Here is a 15,132-nt window from a genome sequence, read left to right on the forward strand (position 1 = left end):
CAATGGCTTCTCCTGTGCTTTCAGGGAAGTGTTTCCTCTTCCCACTAGAAGGATCTCGCTGAATTAGAATGATTCGTGTTCATCCGCGTTCCCTCGTGCAGACTGAAAGCATCAGGATGCAGAAGCTTGCCTCTCTGTTGTCACCACGCCTGGGGCCTCCATAGCTACTGCTGTTGTCAGTGACCACTGAGTTGACCCCCCCTCATGCTGACCCTATGTCAAACAGAACAGAATGTAGCCTGGTCCCGTGCCATCCTCCTGATTGCAAATACATGGGAGCCCGTGGTGGTAACTATGGTGTCAATCCACTTCACCGAGGTCCTCCAGCATTTTTGCTGGCTTGCCTTTAGCAACCTGACATCTTTATCTGTCTACTGGTCTTTCCCGAGGACATGTTCAAAGTAAGATAGCCAACGTCTCACCACCCTCAAGCCTAAGGAGCATTCTGGCTGTGTCTCTACTAAAGACTGATTTGTTCATTCTTCCTGAGGTTTACAGTATATTCAACATTCTTCACTAACATCACAATTTGAGGGTACCAATTCTTCTTCTTTTTAACCCGTCCAACTTTCACACTCCCATGAGGCAACTGAAAAGACTGTGGCTTGGGTTAGGTCAACGTTTCTCAACCTGTGGTTGCGACCTCTTTGGGGGTCAAATGACCCTTTCACAGGGGTCGCCCAATTTATAACCGAAGCAAAATAACAGTGACAAAGAAGCAACAAAGATAATTTTATGGTTGGGGGGGTCACCACCACACGAGAAGCTGTATGAAAGGGTGGCGGCGTTAGGAAGGTGGAGAACCACTGGGTTAGGTATACCTGAGCCACCAAAGTCACATTTTTCTTCAATCTAATTTTCATCTTTGATATTTAAAACTCGGAAGAGTTACTTTACAGCCGACTGGTCCAATGTCATGACACCATGTGATCTCTCAGGGGTTGCTTCCGCGGACGTCGATCGTTGAGCTCCGCGGAAAGAAGTGCTGACAGTGACCACTCTGTGCGCCCTTGGTTGTGAGGTGAGCAGTCCAGCACCCTCAGCCAGCGCTCCATTCGTGTTTCGTAAAGACATCTGTGAGATGCGTATTCATGGAATGAGTCAAGTCTATTAAATAATCAATCTACTAGCACCGAGTCACATCTTGGTGGAAGCGGGGCACTCCTAGAGGGTGTTTCCCTGCACATCTCTCCTCCAGGAGGTGAGATGTGGTGAGAACCTTTGCAAGTACCTAAGGCCCACCACCCCGGGTCACTCCCACAGAAAGACCACCCCGCCCCATCCATTCCTCCTGGTGACTTCCTGAACCGTGAGGAGAGGAAGCCCGTGAAGCCAGGGAGACCTACTCTGAGCGGGGAGAGGAAGGGCAAGCCAGTCTCCAACTCTTATTCAAAGAAGGTGTGCCCAGTAGAGCATTGTGCCTTTTTAAAAACCACCCCACTGAACAAGCTGTGCCTGTCTCCAGAGCTTCCAGAAACAGTGACTACAACAGCCCAGTTGCTCCCAATCAATAAACCACTTTCATATTTTGTCCCTTCAGAGCTGGACAGTGAAAGAAAACACAAGAATAATAATAAACCACACGACTAATGAGCTGGCAAGGGCCAAGGGTTCGCAGGTTTCTGACCAGGCCCCAGTCACCTTCCCGGTAACGAGAACAACAACAACAGTAACAAGCAGAGTCGTCGTGTTGCCCTGGAGGAAATGGCTGAAATGCAGCTGGACGCGCACAGTCGCAGCAGAGGCCGTCCACGGGAGCACACCAGAGAACGTGCTGACGGCAGGAACGGCCAGCCCACAGCAGGACAGGTGTCTGACTGCCAGGCTGCACGTGCGGGACGGCAGTGGGGGCGGATGGCCGCCGTCTTTGATAATGAATTGTTTTCTGGTCTATCTACTTTCTCTCTGAATTGGGGCTTTTGCGCAAAGAAGGGCTTTTTCTACAAGCTCTCCAGACTTACTACTTTGTATCTGAGTCATCTGATACCAGAACCGGACAGCAGCTGAGGCCACAATGGAGGAAGCGAGCAGGATGTGGGGCTCTAACCCGCACCTCCATGAATCGTTGAACAAGTAACCGAGCCGACCTGAGCCTCTATGTCTTCCTCACTAAAAGAGAGCGTGATATGATTTACTCCTTTGCTGTTGTTTCTTTGATTAAATTAATAGCCTTTATCTCCAAAACAAACAAAAAAACCCAAATCCTCATTTTATTGAGTTGTTTCCGACTTACAGGGACCCCACAGGACAGAACAGAACTGGTCCTTTGGGTTTCTGAGACTATCTGTACAGGAGCAGAAGACCTCATCTTCCCCTTCAGAGTAGCTGATGGTCCTGAACTGCTGACCTGCCATAAGCAGCTCAAAGTGTGACCCACTATGCCACCAGGGCTCCCAGCTCCTTTCTGCTGGATGCTTACTACATTGCCAACCACTTTTGGAAGTCAGTGGATGAATGGATGGAAGGATGTAAGAATGGATGGATGGATGGATGGATGGATGGATGGATGGATGGATGGATGGATGATGGATGGATGGACGGATAGATGCTATTGAACTGCCCTGAGTCATGGTACCATATGTCCAACAGAATGAAACACTCTCTGGTCCAGTTGATGTCATCCCCATGATTACTGGCAAGTTCAAGTCTATCATTATAGCTATTGTATTAGTTAATTAAGTACTCAAAACAGTGACTACACAGATCTTGCTCACATTTTCCATATTTTGCAGATGAGGAAAGAGTTGTTAAGCAACGTTCCCAAGGTTATACAGCAGGTAAGCCACTTGTTGTGAGATGCTGTTGTGAAAGATATTCGAGTGCCCTTCCATATACAGAGCCCTCTGTAGAGAACACAGTTCCTGGTCTCCAACTCACTGCTATCTACTCGATTCCAATGCACAGCGACCCAGTGGGACAGAGTGGAACTGTCCCTGTGGGTTTCCAGGGAGCAGAATGCCTCGTGTTTCTCCCACAGAGAGGCTGTAGGTTCAAATGGCCAACCTTGTGGTTAGCAGTCCCATGCTACCAGGGTTCCGTGGAGCTCACTAACCAGGGTTCTCTTTTCCAGCATAAAATCCAAACCCCCTTCACTCTGCCCTACAGTATGCAGGTGATGAATCTGGGTACCCTTTTACCTTTGTGAAGCAATGATTTGTTTTAAGTAGTTGTCCAGCCACAGTGATCCTCCTCTAGAAGGCTGGTTCTGTATGATAAAGCTGCAGATCTCCCAGAGTGTGTCCTTCACAATGTACTTCCCCCTCCAGTGCCACCGCATCACTAAAGCCACACCCATACAGTGATCACCTTGGGCTACTAAACTGCTCTCCCGCCACCAATACTTCACTGTACCTTTCCCATCTCCCTACCAAGTTTTCTCTTTCTGCAGATGGCTAGCTAGCAGGCATGTAAATGCTCCTCTAATCTTCTATATAAAAACAAACCAAACAAAAAAACCAAACTATTGTCACTGAGTCGATTCCGATGCCTATGACACTATAAAGGGTTTCTGAGACGGTGTGAAATAGTCTCATCTTACTCTGCAGAAGTAGGTGATCCGTTTCACCAGACAATCCTGTGGCCAGCAGTTCAACACTTACCAGACAGAACTACCAGGGCCCAGGATCCTGTGGCATGCATAACTTTTCAATTTTTATTTTCAGTTCAAATGCCACAGTCTACTTTTGTTTTTCTTTGTCTTAATCGTGTGAATTTGGAGGAGGTGTGGGTGTGTGCTGTGAGTATTCAGACAAACAGAACATAGTCACATCATTCTACAAGTGTAGTCTTCTGTCCTGTCTAATAGACACGATTTGTTTATTACTAAATAGCTTCATCTCTATTCCTGCACATGTTCAGAAAGTGAGTTTTGGAACTAGGCTGAAGCCCATTAAAAATCATGGTCTTTTAATTGAAGAGTGGAATGTTTTAAGAGACAACAGGCCAGCCAGAATGCATGCTCCCTGGAGAGAAAAATAAAAATATCCAAGAGTCTCAGCCTCAGATAGGATTTCCTGGCTTGACCCCCAGCCCTTTTGGGTGACCCAAACACTCCCAGATGTCTTCCCCCTCTCCTCTGGTCCCTCCAGACAAAGGCTCCTCAGTCTGCTGGGTATTTCGCTGCTTCCAGTCACACCTGCTTGCACGTCACTGTCCCCACCGTCATGCAAGGAGCCTTTTCTCTGTCAGTCCCTGTATCAACGTTCAGGACAGTGGAGCCACAGCTAAGGCAAGAGCTAACTCAAGAGCTAACTCAAGGTTACGAAGACAGCACGGAAGATAAACTGGGATAGCGCATCAAATACCCTACACCATCTCGTCCCCGCCGCTCCCTCTTGCTGAGTGCGCCTCCCTGCATTCTCCTGGGGCCAACACACAAGCTGGAACTATGCTGTACGGTCACCGTCTTCAAGATGCGATGCAAACGCACATGTGCTGCACACTATTGCAATCTGGTTGCTTCCTCCATGGATCCTGTCTCATCATTCACCATGTTCTCCCTTTACTCCAGACACCTGCCCTCCACACGACTGGACTTCTGCTCACGGTTTCCCTCTTCCCAGAATGTCTGGGACCCCATCATTCCTCCTCAGACCTCTTCTGGGCCGCTGCCCCATAGTCCTGTAATGACCCACCCACCTCTTTTCTAGACTCAGGAGGTAGAGCCACCATCATCCAGTCCGTGATCCTTCTCCCATCCAGACGGTGCAACATGGAGAAAGCAGAGCCCACATCACATACTGCCCATTTCTGCTGCTTGCTGCTCGGTCCTGGTTGGCTTGACCAATGAAGGAAAGACTGCGTGGCACACAGCAGCCAATCATCAAGAGAGTTAAATGGGACCAAGGATGGATTTCCCAACACACCAGGTAAGCATGTGCTTATGGCACCGACAAAGCCAAGACCCAATGGTGCCAAGCAGACAGGACACAGGGGAAAGTGCCTGACACGATGGAAGGGAACTGGCAGGCAGGAGGAAGTGCCAGGGACATGAGGACATCCATGCACAAGGCTTTTAAAGCTTTGAGGCCCCAGCTCTTCAACATATATCTCCTGTGGCCTTCATCTATGTAACTGGCACTTTATCTCAATGAATCTCTTAGGCACATATTATTTTTTAAGAAGTAGAGTGTAACTCTTGTTATGTTCACCTGATATGCAACCAACAGGAATGGTTATTGGACAAAGATGACTAATATTAATAGATCGCATGTCTTCTATCTATTCTGAGAGCACCGCCCTGTATATCTATGTGTGTCTGCTGATCCCACAAATCCAGTCAGGAGAGCTGGCGATGTTTTTGCCACAAACACAACTAAGTTACTTTTTAACTGCATAGCAGTCACGTCAGAGCTAGGTCCTATGTTCTGCAAAACAATAATATTTATACTGTTAAATTTGCTTTAGCATACACCTGGATGCAATTTAGCTTGCATTTAAATAATACTAATATGGATAATATTTTAGTTCTAACAAAAACATCCAAAATATACTAGAAATACTAATATGATTTAATTCACAAGAAGATTTTATTTGCCGTGGGAGTTCTTTCTTTCTGTCAGTTATACAGGACCCAGAGTCTGATGTTACTCTATCGATGCTAATAAGCAAGGTATTCAGTGCCTTAACCGGACACAAAATTCAGTACTTATTTATCATGTAAAGCATGCTTTTGTTTTGTAATGAGTGTGTTTATAAATCCATCTTCCAAGAAAGTAACAGTTTGTCAGAATACCACATTAATATTTTATATGAAGTCATATATATGTATAAGTCATAAATATGTAAGAAAATTGAGCAGTTATTCGAGAAATGAGTGAACAAAAAGGAAGACCCTCAATAAAAAAGCGTGCCACCGAGGCTGCACCAATGGCCTGAGACATCATAGCAGGTGTGAGGAGGGCGCAGGACCTGGAGGGGTCGCCTTCTGCTGTGTGTGGTGGTCCAATGAAATGGACCTGGCCGGTGGCCCTGACAGCACCACCTTAGATCTGTAGAACAAAATGACATGTTCCAAGCCAAACTTTTGTTACTTCAGTCATTTTCAAATATAAATTTGGCCAATGTTCAAATTCAAATGTAAACTTATTGGATACATTTTACTTCTTTTGCAGATTTCATTTCTTTTTAATTGTTCAAATTCACTCGCTATAGTGGAACCAAACTTTAAAAGTTAGATTCATTGTATAACTGGGTAAAGTGAAGTGTCAACAACTAAGTAGAGGGCAAAAATAAAAGTTTACAGGAGGTAAAAAGGATTTGTAAATTCCTACAGGCAACTCCAAAATAAACTTCCTTTTTAAAATGTGATGGATCAGAACACACATCTTCCATGGAGCATTCGAGTCAGTAGGTGCAAATCATTGCTCACGCGCTAATGCAGAAATTACTAACAGCAATAAGAATTTAGCAGGCCTCTACTCAAGTACTCCTTCAACACAAGAACGCTTTGTTCTAAGAATCCGGCGCTCTGAGATGCTCACCTTCCCGACACGCTCACTGAAGACAAAGCAGGTGCATAAGCAAATATGGTGAAGAAAGCTGATGGCACCCGGCTATCAAAAGATATAACGTCTGGAGTCTTAAAGGCTTGAAGATAAACAAGTAGCCATCTAGCTCAGAAACAACAAAGCCCACATGGAAGAAGCGCACCAGCCTGTGTGATCATAAGGTGTCGATGAGAGCAGGTATCAGGCATAAAAGACCCAGAGAAAAAAATCATAATGTGAATTAGGGGACTAGTGTGGAGTGGAGACCCAAAGCCAATCTGTAAGCAATCGAACATCTCCTCACATAAGGGTCGTAGGGAGAAGATGGGCCAGTCAGGGTGCAATGTAGCACTGATGAAACATAAAGCTTTCCTCTGATTCTTTAATGCTTCCTCCCCCCAACTATCATGACCCTAATTCTGCTTTACAAATCTGGCTAGACCAGAGCATATACATGGGTACAGATAAAAGCTGGAAACACAGGGAATCCAGGACAGATAAACTCCTCGGGACCAATATTGAAGGTGGCCATACCAGGAGGGGAAAGGGAAGGTGGGGGGAGAAAGGCGGAACTGATCACAATGACTTATCTATAACCCCCTCCCAGGGGGCAGACAATGGGGTGGGGGAGACATCAAACAGTGCAAGACATGAAAAAAATTGTAAATTATCAAGGGTTCATGCGGGAGGGAGGAGGAGGGATGGGATGGGAAAAACTGAGGAGCTGAGCTGATACCAAGGGCTCAAGTAGAAAGAAAATGCTTTGAGAACAATGATGGCGACAGATGTACAAAAGTGCTTGAGACAATAGTGTATGTATGGATTGTGATAAGAGTTGTACAAGCCGCCAGTAAAATACTTTTTAAAAAGAATTTAACAGAATTCGCTCACAATTCTGCATACATTCCTTACTGCAGTGATATTAAGAATTATGTAGAGAGTAAAACTATTTTAGAACCTGAAATCGTTGCACTTGCAGACATCATCAATACTAGAAATACAGACACGGTTTTGTGGAACAATTTCTCTTCTAATGATGTAACATATTGGATTGAAAGAGTGCCAAGTACCGCAGTGGACCACTTGGAAACTCATGTAGAAAAACTCTGAATGGTAGGCACACAAGTTTCTGTAGCCTGAGTATATTTCTATGGCTCAAAGCTAGTGATAAAAATTATAAGAGGGAGTGGCTACTGTATTTTCTATCATCGAGGTTTGTATTGATTTGTGAACTCAAAAAAACACACCAAACTTACTACCATCCAGGCGATGCCAGCTCATGGCAAGCCTACAGAAACGGGTAGACTTGCTCCGGTGAGTCTCTGAGACTGTCACTCTTTGCAGGAGTAGAAAGCCCTGTCTTGCTCACGCAGAGTGGTTGGGGGTTTTGAACTGCTAACCTTGTAGTTTAGCAGCCCAATTTGTACCACCCAGTCCTAAATTATTAAATCTCAATTTACAAGCAATGAATCTAGTGATTAATACATCCCAGTGTGACCGATAAACCTATAAACAGTTAAGTTCACATAGACTGTATATTGTCACCGACATTTAAAGCAAAGGCACAGCTTTGGTCTAATTCATGAAGTAGACCTGCAAATTAATAAAGAACATAGGTATCGGAAAGCGGTTTTACAATGTGTTGCTGCCGCCACTGTAACGATTGTTGCACGTGGACCATCCAAGGACAACGTGAAGTGTGTGAGTCTCCAAATAGCAATTTTGGGGCGTTTCCTCCAACTTGTTGCTGATCCATTTTAAACAAGTTGCATCTCAAAATATGGTTAACACAAGAAGAGGCAACCCCATTATATATGTCTAAAGCAACACAGGAAGAACACCTGGGCCAAGCCAACGTATTTGCAATGGCCTCTCACAAGCATGTGAAGCTAGACAACAAACAAGGAAGACCGGAGAAGACAGAGACATTTGAATCATGCTGTTGGTGAAGAACACCTTTACCATGGACTGCCAGAAGAGACACATCTGTCTTGAAGAAGTACAGCCATGGCATCGCTCTCTGGAAAAGGGCATCATGCTTGGTAGAGTGGAGGAACCTGTGGGAGGGGGCTTGGCACAGTGGTTGCCACAACGGGGCTCACCCCTCAGGACGCCGAGGATGGCACAGGAGTGGCAGGGGGTGTTGCCTTCGGTTGCACACGGGGTGGTTATGAGCAAGATCCGACCTGACAGCACCTAACAGCAGTAATGCTAACGTCCGAGCGACTCTTTGCAGGGAAACAAGCTCCGTGTTTCAGTGTGTTGAGAGATTCCGTTCATCTTCTTCTTACAGATCAACCTCTTCTAAGACAAGCATCCTCAACAAAGAGGAACGGTCAAGCTATGTATCGTATTTGTTAACGTAAGTCATAACCCACGCGCTGCTATAGAGTCGGTTCCGTCTCATAGCACCCCTCTGGGACAGGGTTGAACTGCCCTGTGGGTTTTCAAGACTGGTCTCCCGGGAGCAGAGGGTTGAACTGCCCTGTGGGTTTTCAAGACTGGTCTCCCGGGAGCAGCTGGTGGTTTCGAAATGCTGACCTGGTGGTTAGCAGCCCGATGCACAACCCTGCCACCACTAGGGCTCCCGTAAAAAATTAGAAATGAAGTACCTCGCTCTTCACGTGAAGCCTGCTCCATGGGTTTTTCTAACTGCAGAAGCTAGTCCCATGGCAATACTGCCAACGTGCCAGGGTGTCAGAGGGCTGACACAGAAGAAATGTGAAACAATGAACATGTTAGTTTCTTACCACAGGAGCCATGTTCCCTTAATCGAGTAGGACACAGATTGTTGTCCCGAAACCGTTCATTTTCTTTTTCTACTGGTCGGTCACTCTACCCATTTTGTTTTGTTTTGTTTTGCCACCTCTACCCAGCGATGGTGAGAAAAAGTGGGGCTTTCTACTCCCGTGAAGAGTGACAGTCTCAGTAACTCACAGGGGCAGTGAGACCCAGCCCTGTAAGGGCCGCTGTGAGTGGGCATCGACTCGGTGGCAGTGAGTTTTACTCACGGATGGGCAGGGCTTAGGACATATGTAGGCCATCATTGCATGTTAAAATGCCTTCTAACACCCTTTGGGACACAGATGGTGTAGCAACAAGTGCAATCCTGGAATTGCACACTCAGATTCTAAATGCTTCAGAATACACTGGCCGAAGACCAGCCACACAAAGGAGCTATCAAACTGTCATTTACAGGGGATCTAGATAATTTAAGAGAAGACTTTGACCACAACACACAAGCAAGACTGCCAAATACCAATTGCCAAACAGTTCGCTATCGCAGAAACACGAGAGGAAGACGAGCAGATGCTGGAAGTGCTCCAGCAGCATCATGTGCTGGAGAGGGATGCCGTGTAACCACATCTGGCACCGTCACTGACGCACTTGCACCTTGTGTCATGTACAGATCCTTTCACACACATTTCCCTCTTAAACAACGTGGCTGTACCTGATGAAGACGCACGAGGGCATCCCAGGAATCAATGCAGGTTTATCCTGGTGACTTTACTTAATGGAGAAATGTGGTGATTTCATTATTAACGTACAGGTTCAGGTTAAGGCTGACAAAGGGCTGAAAACCATAAAGCATGAGGATGACAAGGCCGCCTTGCTTTGGATGTGGTGTGTTAGATGAATTAGTGGTGTCAGTTCTTTGCCCCTCGCTGTGTTCATAGACATGGCCTTGGCGATTTTGACGTTCCTTCTACTACAGGGCTTGAGGCCAGTTTCCCGTCCCCTGACTTTGGGTAGGTGCCCTAGTGTCACATTGGCTATCCACTGGGCAACTAGACCTCACCAGCTGCTCCGCAAGAGAGAGAGGAGGCCGTCTGCGTCCATCACGATTTACAGCCTCAGAAAGCCTGTGGAGCAGTTTCACTCTGTCCTATAGGGCCACTACGGGTCGGTGGTGTGGCATTTTGCCAGGTGACCTGCTGTGACCAATAAGATGCAGCTGAAGTGATCTGAAGAGTCCATTTCCACTTGTTCTTTTGTATCTATAGCATGCCTTGAGAAAAACATGCTCATGCTGCTACCCATTGGTCCCAGGAGGACAACGAAAGACAAGGGTGTACTGGAGCTGAAGTGGACCACCTGGGCCTAGACCAGATTAGCATACCTTCTGCCGAACCCAGAGACCCCAGCTAGTCACCAAGTGCTTGCTAAATCCAACCTAAATCAGTCAACTTTCAAGGGATCTGAAGATGCAGGAGAATGGTGGATTGCTGGTTGAAGCCATTGTGTTTCGCAGGGGGTCGCTATGCATCACTTTCGTGGCAAGAGCTAGCTGATAGCCAATCACACCAGTTGTTCCAGCATTATTGATTACCAGCTCCACATAGAGTAGAACCGGTTCTACCAGCAGTCTTGGGAGTCCAGATAGGGAAAGGAGGGGAGCTTCAACCATAAAGTGCCCTAAACATTGAATAATTTAATATTCTAATGAATGAAAAGCACCTTGCAATAGAGATGGGTGTGACCATCGCTGATGGGCAGCTAGACCATCAGGACTTCTCTAACTTAATATTTAACCTTGGGGAGGTTTTCTGTGATCCAGAATAAACTTCCAATATCTCAAGTCAGTCTCCAGATAAAATAAATCCATATATTTATGCTTTGTGCTACTTTGTCCTTATGTTTTATTATTTAAGACCTATTTGAATTAAAATGGATGGGTTAATAATTTATAAAAATGTATAACTTATGAACATTTAAAGAATGAATTCCTCCAATAACCTCAGAAGACCCAACACCCAGGGAGTGATGCTCTGAGCTGGCAAAGCACAGGCGACTTCAAGCTCCCGCTCCTGTTCTCAGTGAAAGCAACACTAAAGAGCACTAAAGTGGTTTGGAAGAGCGTGTACACCTGCTATGCATGCGAGCGGGAGTCAGATCACCTCGCTAATGAACTGAAGACGGAAAAAGAGATACCGCATGTTAGTCTCATTTTCTTTTGAGGAATAGAATTATTTATCATCCTAAGGATGAGTGTTCTCACATAGACATTTGTTTATCACGGGACATTTCTTTCCTTCCCCCCAAACTTCGCCCTCATAGTTTCCAATGCAAAACACATTCTAGGGCATTCTAGAGAAGAGCTATCAGAACCTGATAACCGCTTCTTGATTAATAGCAAGAAATCTTTTGCACAAGGTTTAAAAAAAACAAAACTCCCAGAAGGAATTGTTTCAACAGGAAGCCATTGTCTGCAATGTAGTTAAAGGATCAAGGACCAGAACCTTCATCCGACAGGAAGTCTAAGATGAAAGGGTGGCAAAGAGGAAACGGAGGCCTCTGCACGGTTCACCTTTAGCCTCGGGGGACTCGTGTATTGTGGGAGGAAACCCTGAAACAATAAAGAGACTTCTGTTTGTTCACGGGGCTCCGATCAGCCTGCCCTTCTCCAGTACCCTGTCCTGCCATAGAAACATGACTTTTTGGTCAAGTAAAGGCCGCCGTTGACTGTAGCGAAAAAGAAAGGAACCTTTCCATAATACTAGGTTGCACCTTGCGAAACTGGCCAGGTCAAATATCAGCACTTCCCTAAGGCTTAGTGCAATGCAATGAGCAAAGCTAGAATGCCACCACCCCACCAATCCACCACAGACTCTGGCAGCCCAGGCAGTGGCCCAGGCTACTCTCTTCTACTCTGAATGAGTTCCACTCCTACATCCATCTCTAAGTCGATTCGCACCTAAGTCAATGGGAGGTGCCATTCACATCCAACGGCATTTGACCAAGGGTTTGTCTTAGGACAAAGTGTACCTTTCTATGCTTCAAAGGCACGAGAGAAACACTTCCAGATCCACTAGTACATTTTTCAATAATAAAAACAATAATGCCTTGATGTATGTCTCCACGTAGCACCCGTTTGTTATGGCTAGATAATTTTTTTCCAACATGCATTTTTCAACTTCCCCCACCCTTAGTCCACTTGGCTGAACCCTGGGTCAAGGGTCCGGGGACCCAGGGTCAAGAGAAACACATGCCTTGCTGTGAGAGCTGCCTTACCTGGAGAGCAGCAGTTTACCCCGGAGCTGCAGGTCAGCCGCGCAGTCCTCGGACCGGCAATTCCTTTCAAAAACGGTCTGTGAGAAAGACAACAGGAAGGTGAGCACTGGACCAACAGCCAGCTGAGCTCCTGCAGAGCAGGCCATGCTTGCTCTGTGCCCTGTGAGCCCTAGAAGCAGCCACGGCCCAGCATGGGGAGGGGCCACGGCCTCCATGGAAACCCAGGCCACTGGCAGTCTTGCTTTCAGGAGTGTGGGACCTTAAGGAGCCCTGGTGGCACATGGGTTGAGTGCTTGACTCCTAACGCAAAGATTGGCTGCTTGAGAGCCTAGAAAGCCTTCCCAAGGCCATTGTACTCTGTCACATGGTGTCACTCTGCATCAGAATGTCCTTCCCCTGGGCCCCTTTCTTCCCCGGAGGAAGTGATTTTCCAAGTCGTTTTTTCAAGCAAGGGATACGGTCAGCATCCTTTTGACCTTGGCTCATCTGAGCATGTCTCTGAGATGGTCTCAGACTGGAAAGACCCCTGATCTCCTAGAGTAAAATCTTTTTTCCACTAGAGTAAAATCATTTCCTTCCAATTGCTTCCTTGGGGAGGGTGGTGGTGGAGAATCCATAGTTAAGATCCGTTCTTCCTTAACAACAGGACCATAGTCTAAATTTTAGTCACAAAAGGAAGGGCCTACGGCAATTGGGTTGTTACTGAGAGGCACCGCGACAGACTGTTACCGTGTGGGTGTGTGTCTGTCCGTGTGGCTGGCTGGGACAGCAGCATTTAGTAGGGACACAATGAGCTTTCTCTAACCAAGACGGAGCCTCAACAGCCAAAGCACCACCCTATGCCAAAACCTGATCTGTTCCCAGAGGGCTGTGAGACGTGGCTGAGCTTGCGCCTCTCCATGGCGGTCCGCCTGGGAAAAAGAAGGGACAGTTAGAGAAATGCCATCGGTTTCTTTGGGTGCACGTCGGGCTTCAGTCCTTCCCTCAGGCTGGGCTCAACTTCTTCAGTATTTCTTCTTGTTTGCTCATTCTTCAGTATTTCTAACCTGTGCGTGGCAGGCTTCTCTCTGTTCCAGACGGACAGACACTCAGCTAGTATCAGACGGCTTTGATCACTTCACTTTGATTTGGAGAGAAGAGCCTGGCGTCCTTTAAAAATGATGATTCATTGAACAAGAGGTCAGTCCTCTGGTTTGCCTTTTCCCTCCTCCCCGCAGAATCTAGTTCCAGGTGGATTTGTTCCCGCCCCACAGAGTAATTCCAAGAGGCTTCTTGGAAGTGCCAACATGGACTCCAGCAAACTTCTTGGCCAACAAACAGTCTAGACCCAACCAGACAGAGTAATTTTGCCTATGGAAATTCATATTCCGTGCCACATTGCCAAAGAATAAAGTGTCCCAGCCAACATTCCCTTCCTTAACTGGGGGTGGGGGGGGAGGTAGGTGGGTGGGGGACACACATAGAGGTTTGGGCAAACAAAGGAGGAAATTTACATGTTCTTTTGGACACTCCAGGGGGCCAGGACAGAGCCAACTTTCCAGGAGATTTTTTCAACATAAGACATGTGCGTGCTCTATGCCATCTCTACCAGGGAGTCAACAGGAGGAAGTGGGCGCGGGGCTGCGTGAAAGCTTCAGGAGACATGAAAGGAAGGCATTATGCGTTTTAGAAAGTCTACCTCAGTTGGGCTCTCCCACAAGACGAAGGAAACCTAACCGTGAGGCCCCCTCACTGACATGGCCTCGGTCCAGATCTGGTACTTAACTCGGCATTGACCATTGTACTCTTTTTTTTTTTTTTCATGAAAAGAACCCTCCTCTCTGATGGTGCGAGCTTCAGGCCACCCAACCCAGCCCCATCCTGGATGATGGCTTCACAGGTGTTAGCCTTTCGTGTTTCACAGGCAGGTGGTGGCCACAGAGCCCTCGGGGTGGAGGCGGGTGAAAACAGAAGACACGGATGTGACCTGAATTCATCAGGTGTCAAGCAGGTGGAGGAGAGCCGACCCTGTCCTCCTCCTCCTCCTACCTCGTGCTTGCCTCATCTCAGACTGGCTTCCCAACATCCCACATCAGCACACCCTCCAAGGCAATCCCTGCATGTCCCCAGCCCCAGCTTCCTCTGCTCATGTTCTCGCACCATTCAACAAGCACAGAAAACTGAGTCCCTTGGCAAGCTTCGGCCCTGCTGTAAGCTCTTCATCTCACCCTGGCAACGTATCCAAAGAAACTATTATTTCTTTAACAGTGGCTTTTGTCTTCTTGCCCAGGGCCTTCGTACAGGTGTTTTCTGGGCACGGCCTTCTTGCCCAGGGTGTCGCCTGCATTGCTGGAGCCTTTGCAGCCATTCTATTCTTGAGGGAAGCTCTCCGTGGAGCTGCCCTCCCTTGGAAGCCGCTCAGCTTTCAGGCTTTGCAATTTGGTTCCTCATTTTCTTGGCCTTTGTGATTCAAAAACTACCCACATCTGTTACCCTGGGCCTGCTTTTCTCTGGTTTCAATCTTCTGGGTCCATCGTGTGGCTGCCCATTTCGTACTGGCATCTACCTTCTGCCAGATGCAGGGGACGCCCTTCCTTCTGGTGGGCAGTGTGCATGGGACCCTGGGAACCCGAGGGCAGACTCGGGTGTTGCA

At 47.1% G+C, this 15,132-nt stretch overlaps 1 protein-coding gene across 1 annotated transcript in view; it reads right to left on the reverse strand.

Moving 5' to 3' along the window:
- ITGA9 (integrin subunit alpha 9) overlaps positions 1-15,132 on the reverse strand; it is a 367,262-nt gene that overhangs the window by 141,782 nt on the left and 210,348 nt on the right. Inside the window, exon 17 of the mRNA XM_075547054.1 lies at positions 12,501-12,577. Coding sequence (XP_075403169.1) covers positions 12,501-12,577 — 77 coding nt within the window. The remainder of the gene's footprint in view (positions 1-12,500; positions 12,578-15,132) is intronic.

Source organism: Tenrec ecaudatus, chromosome 4 (genome assembly GCF_050624435.1).
Source record: "Tenrec ecaudatus isolate mTenEca1 chromosome 4, mTenEca1.hap1, whole genome shotgun sequence".
Classification (NCBI taxonomy): domain Eukaryota; kingdom Metazoa; phylum Chordata; class Mammalia; order Afrosoricida; family Tenrecidae; genus Tenrec; species Tenrec ecaudatus.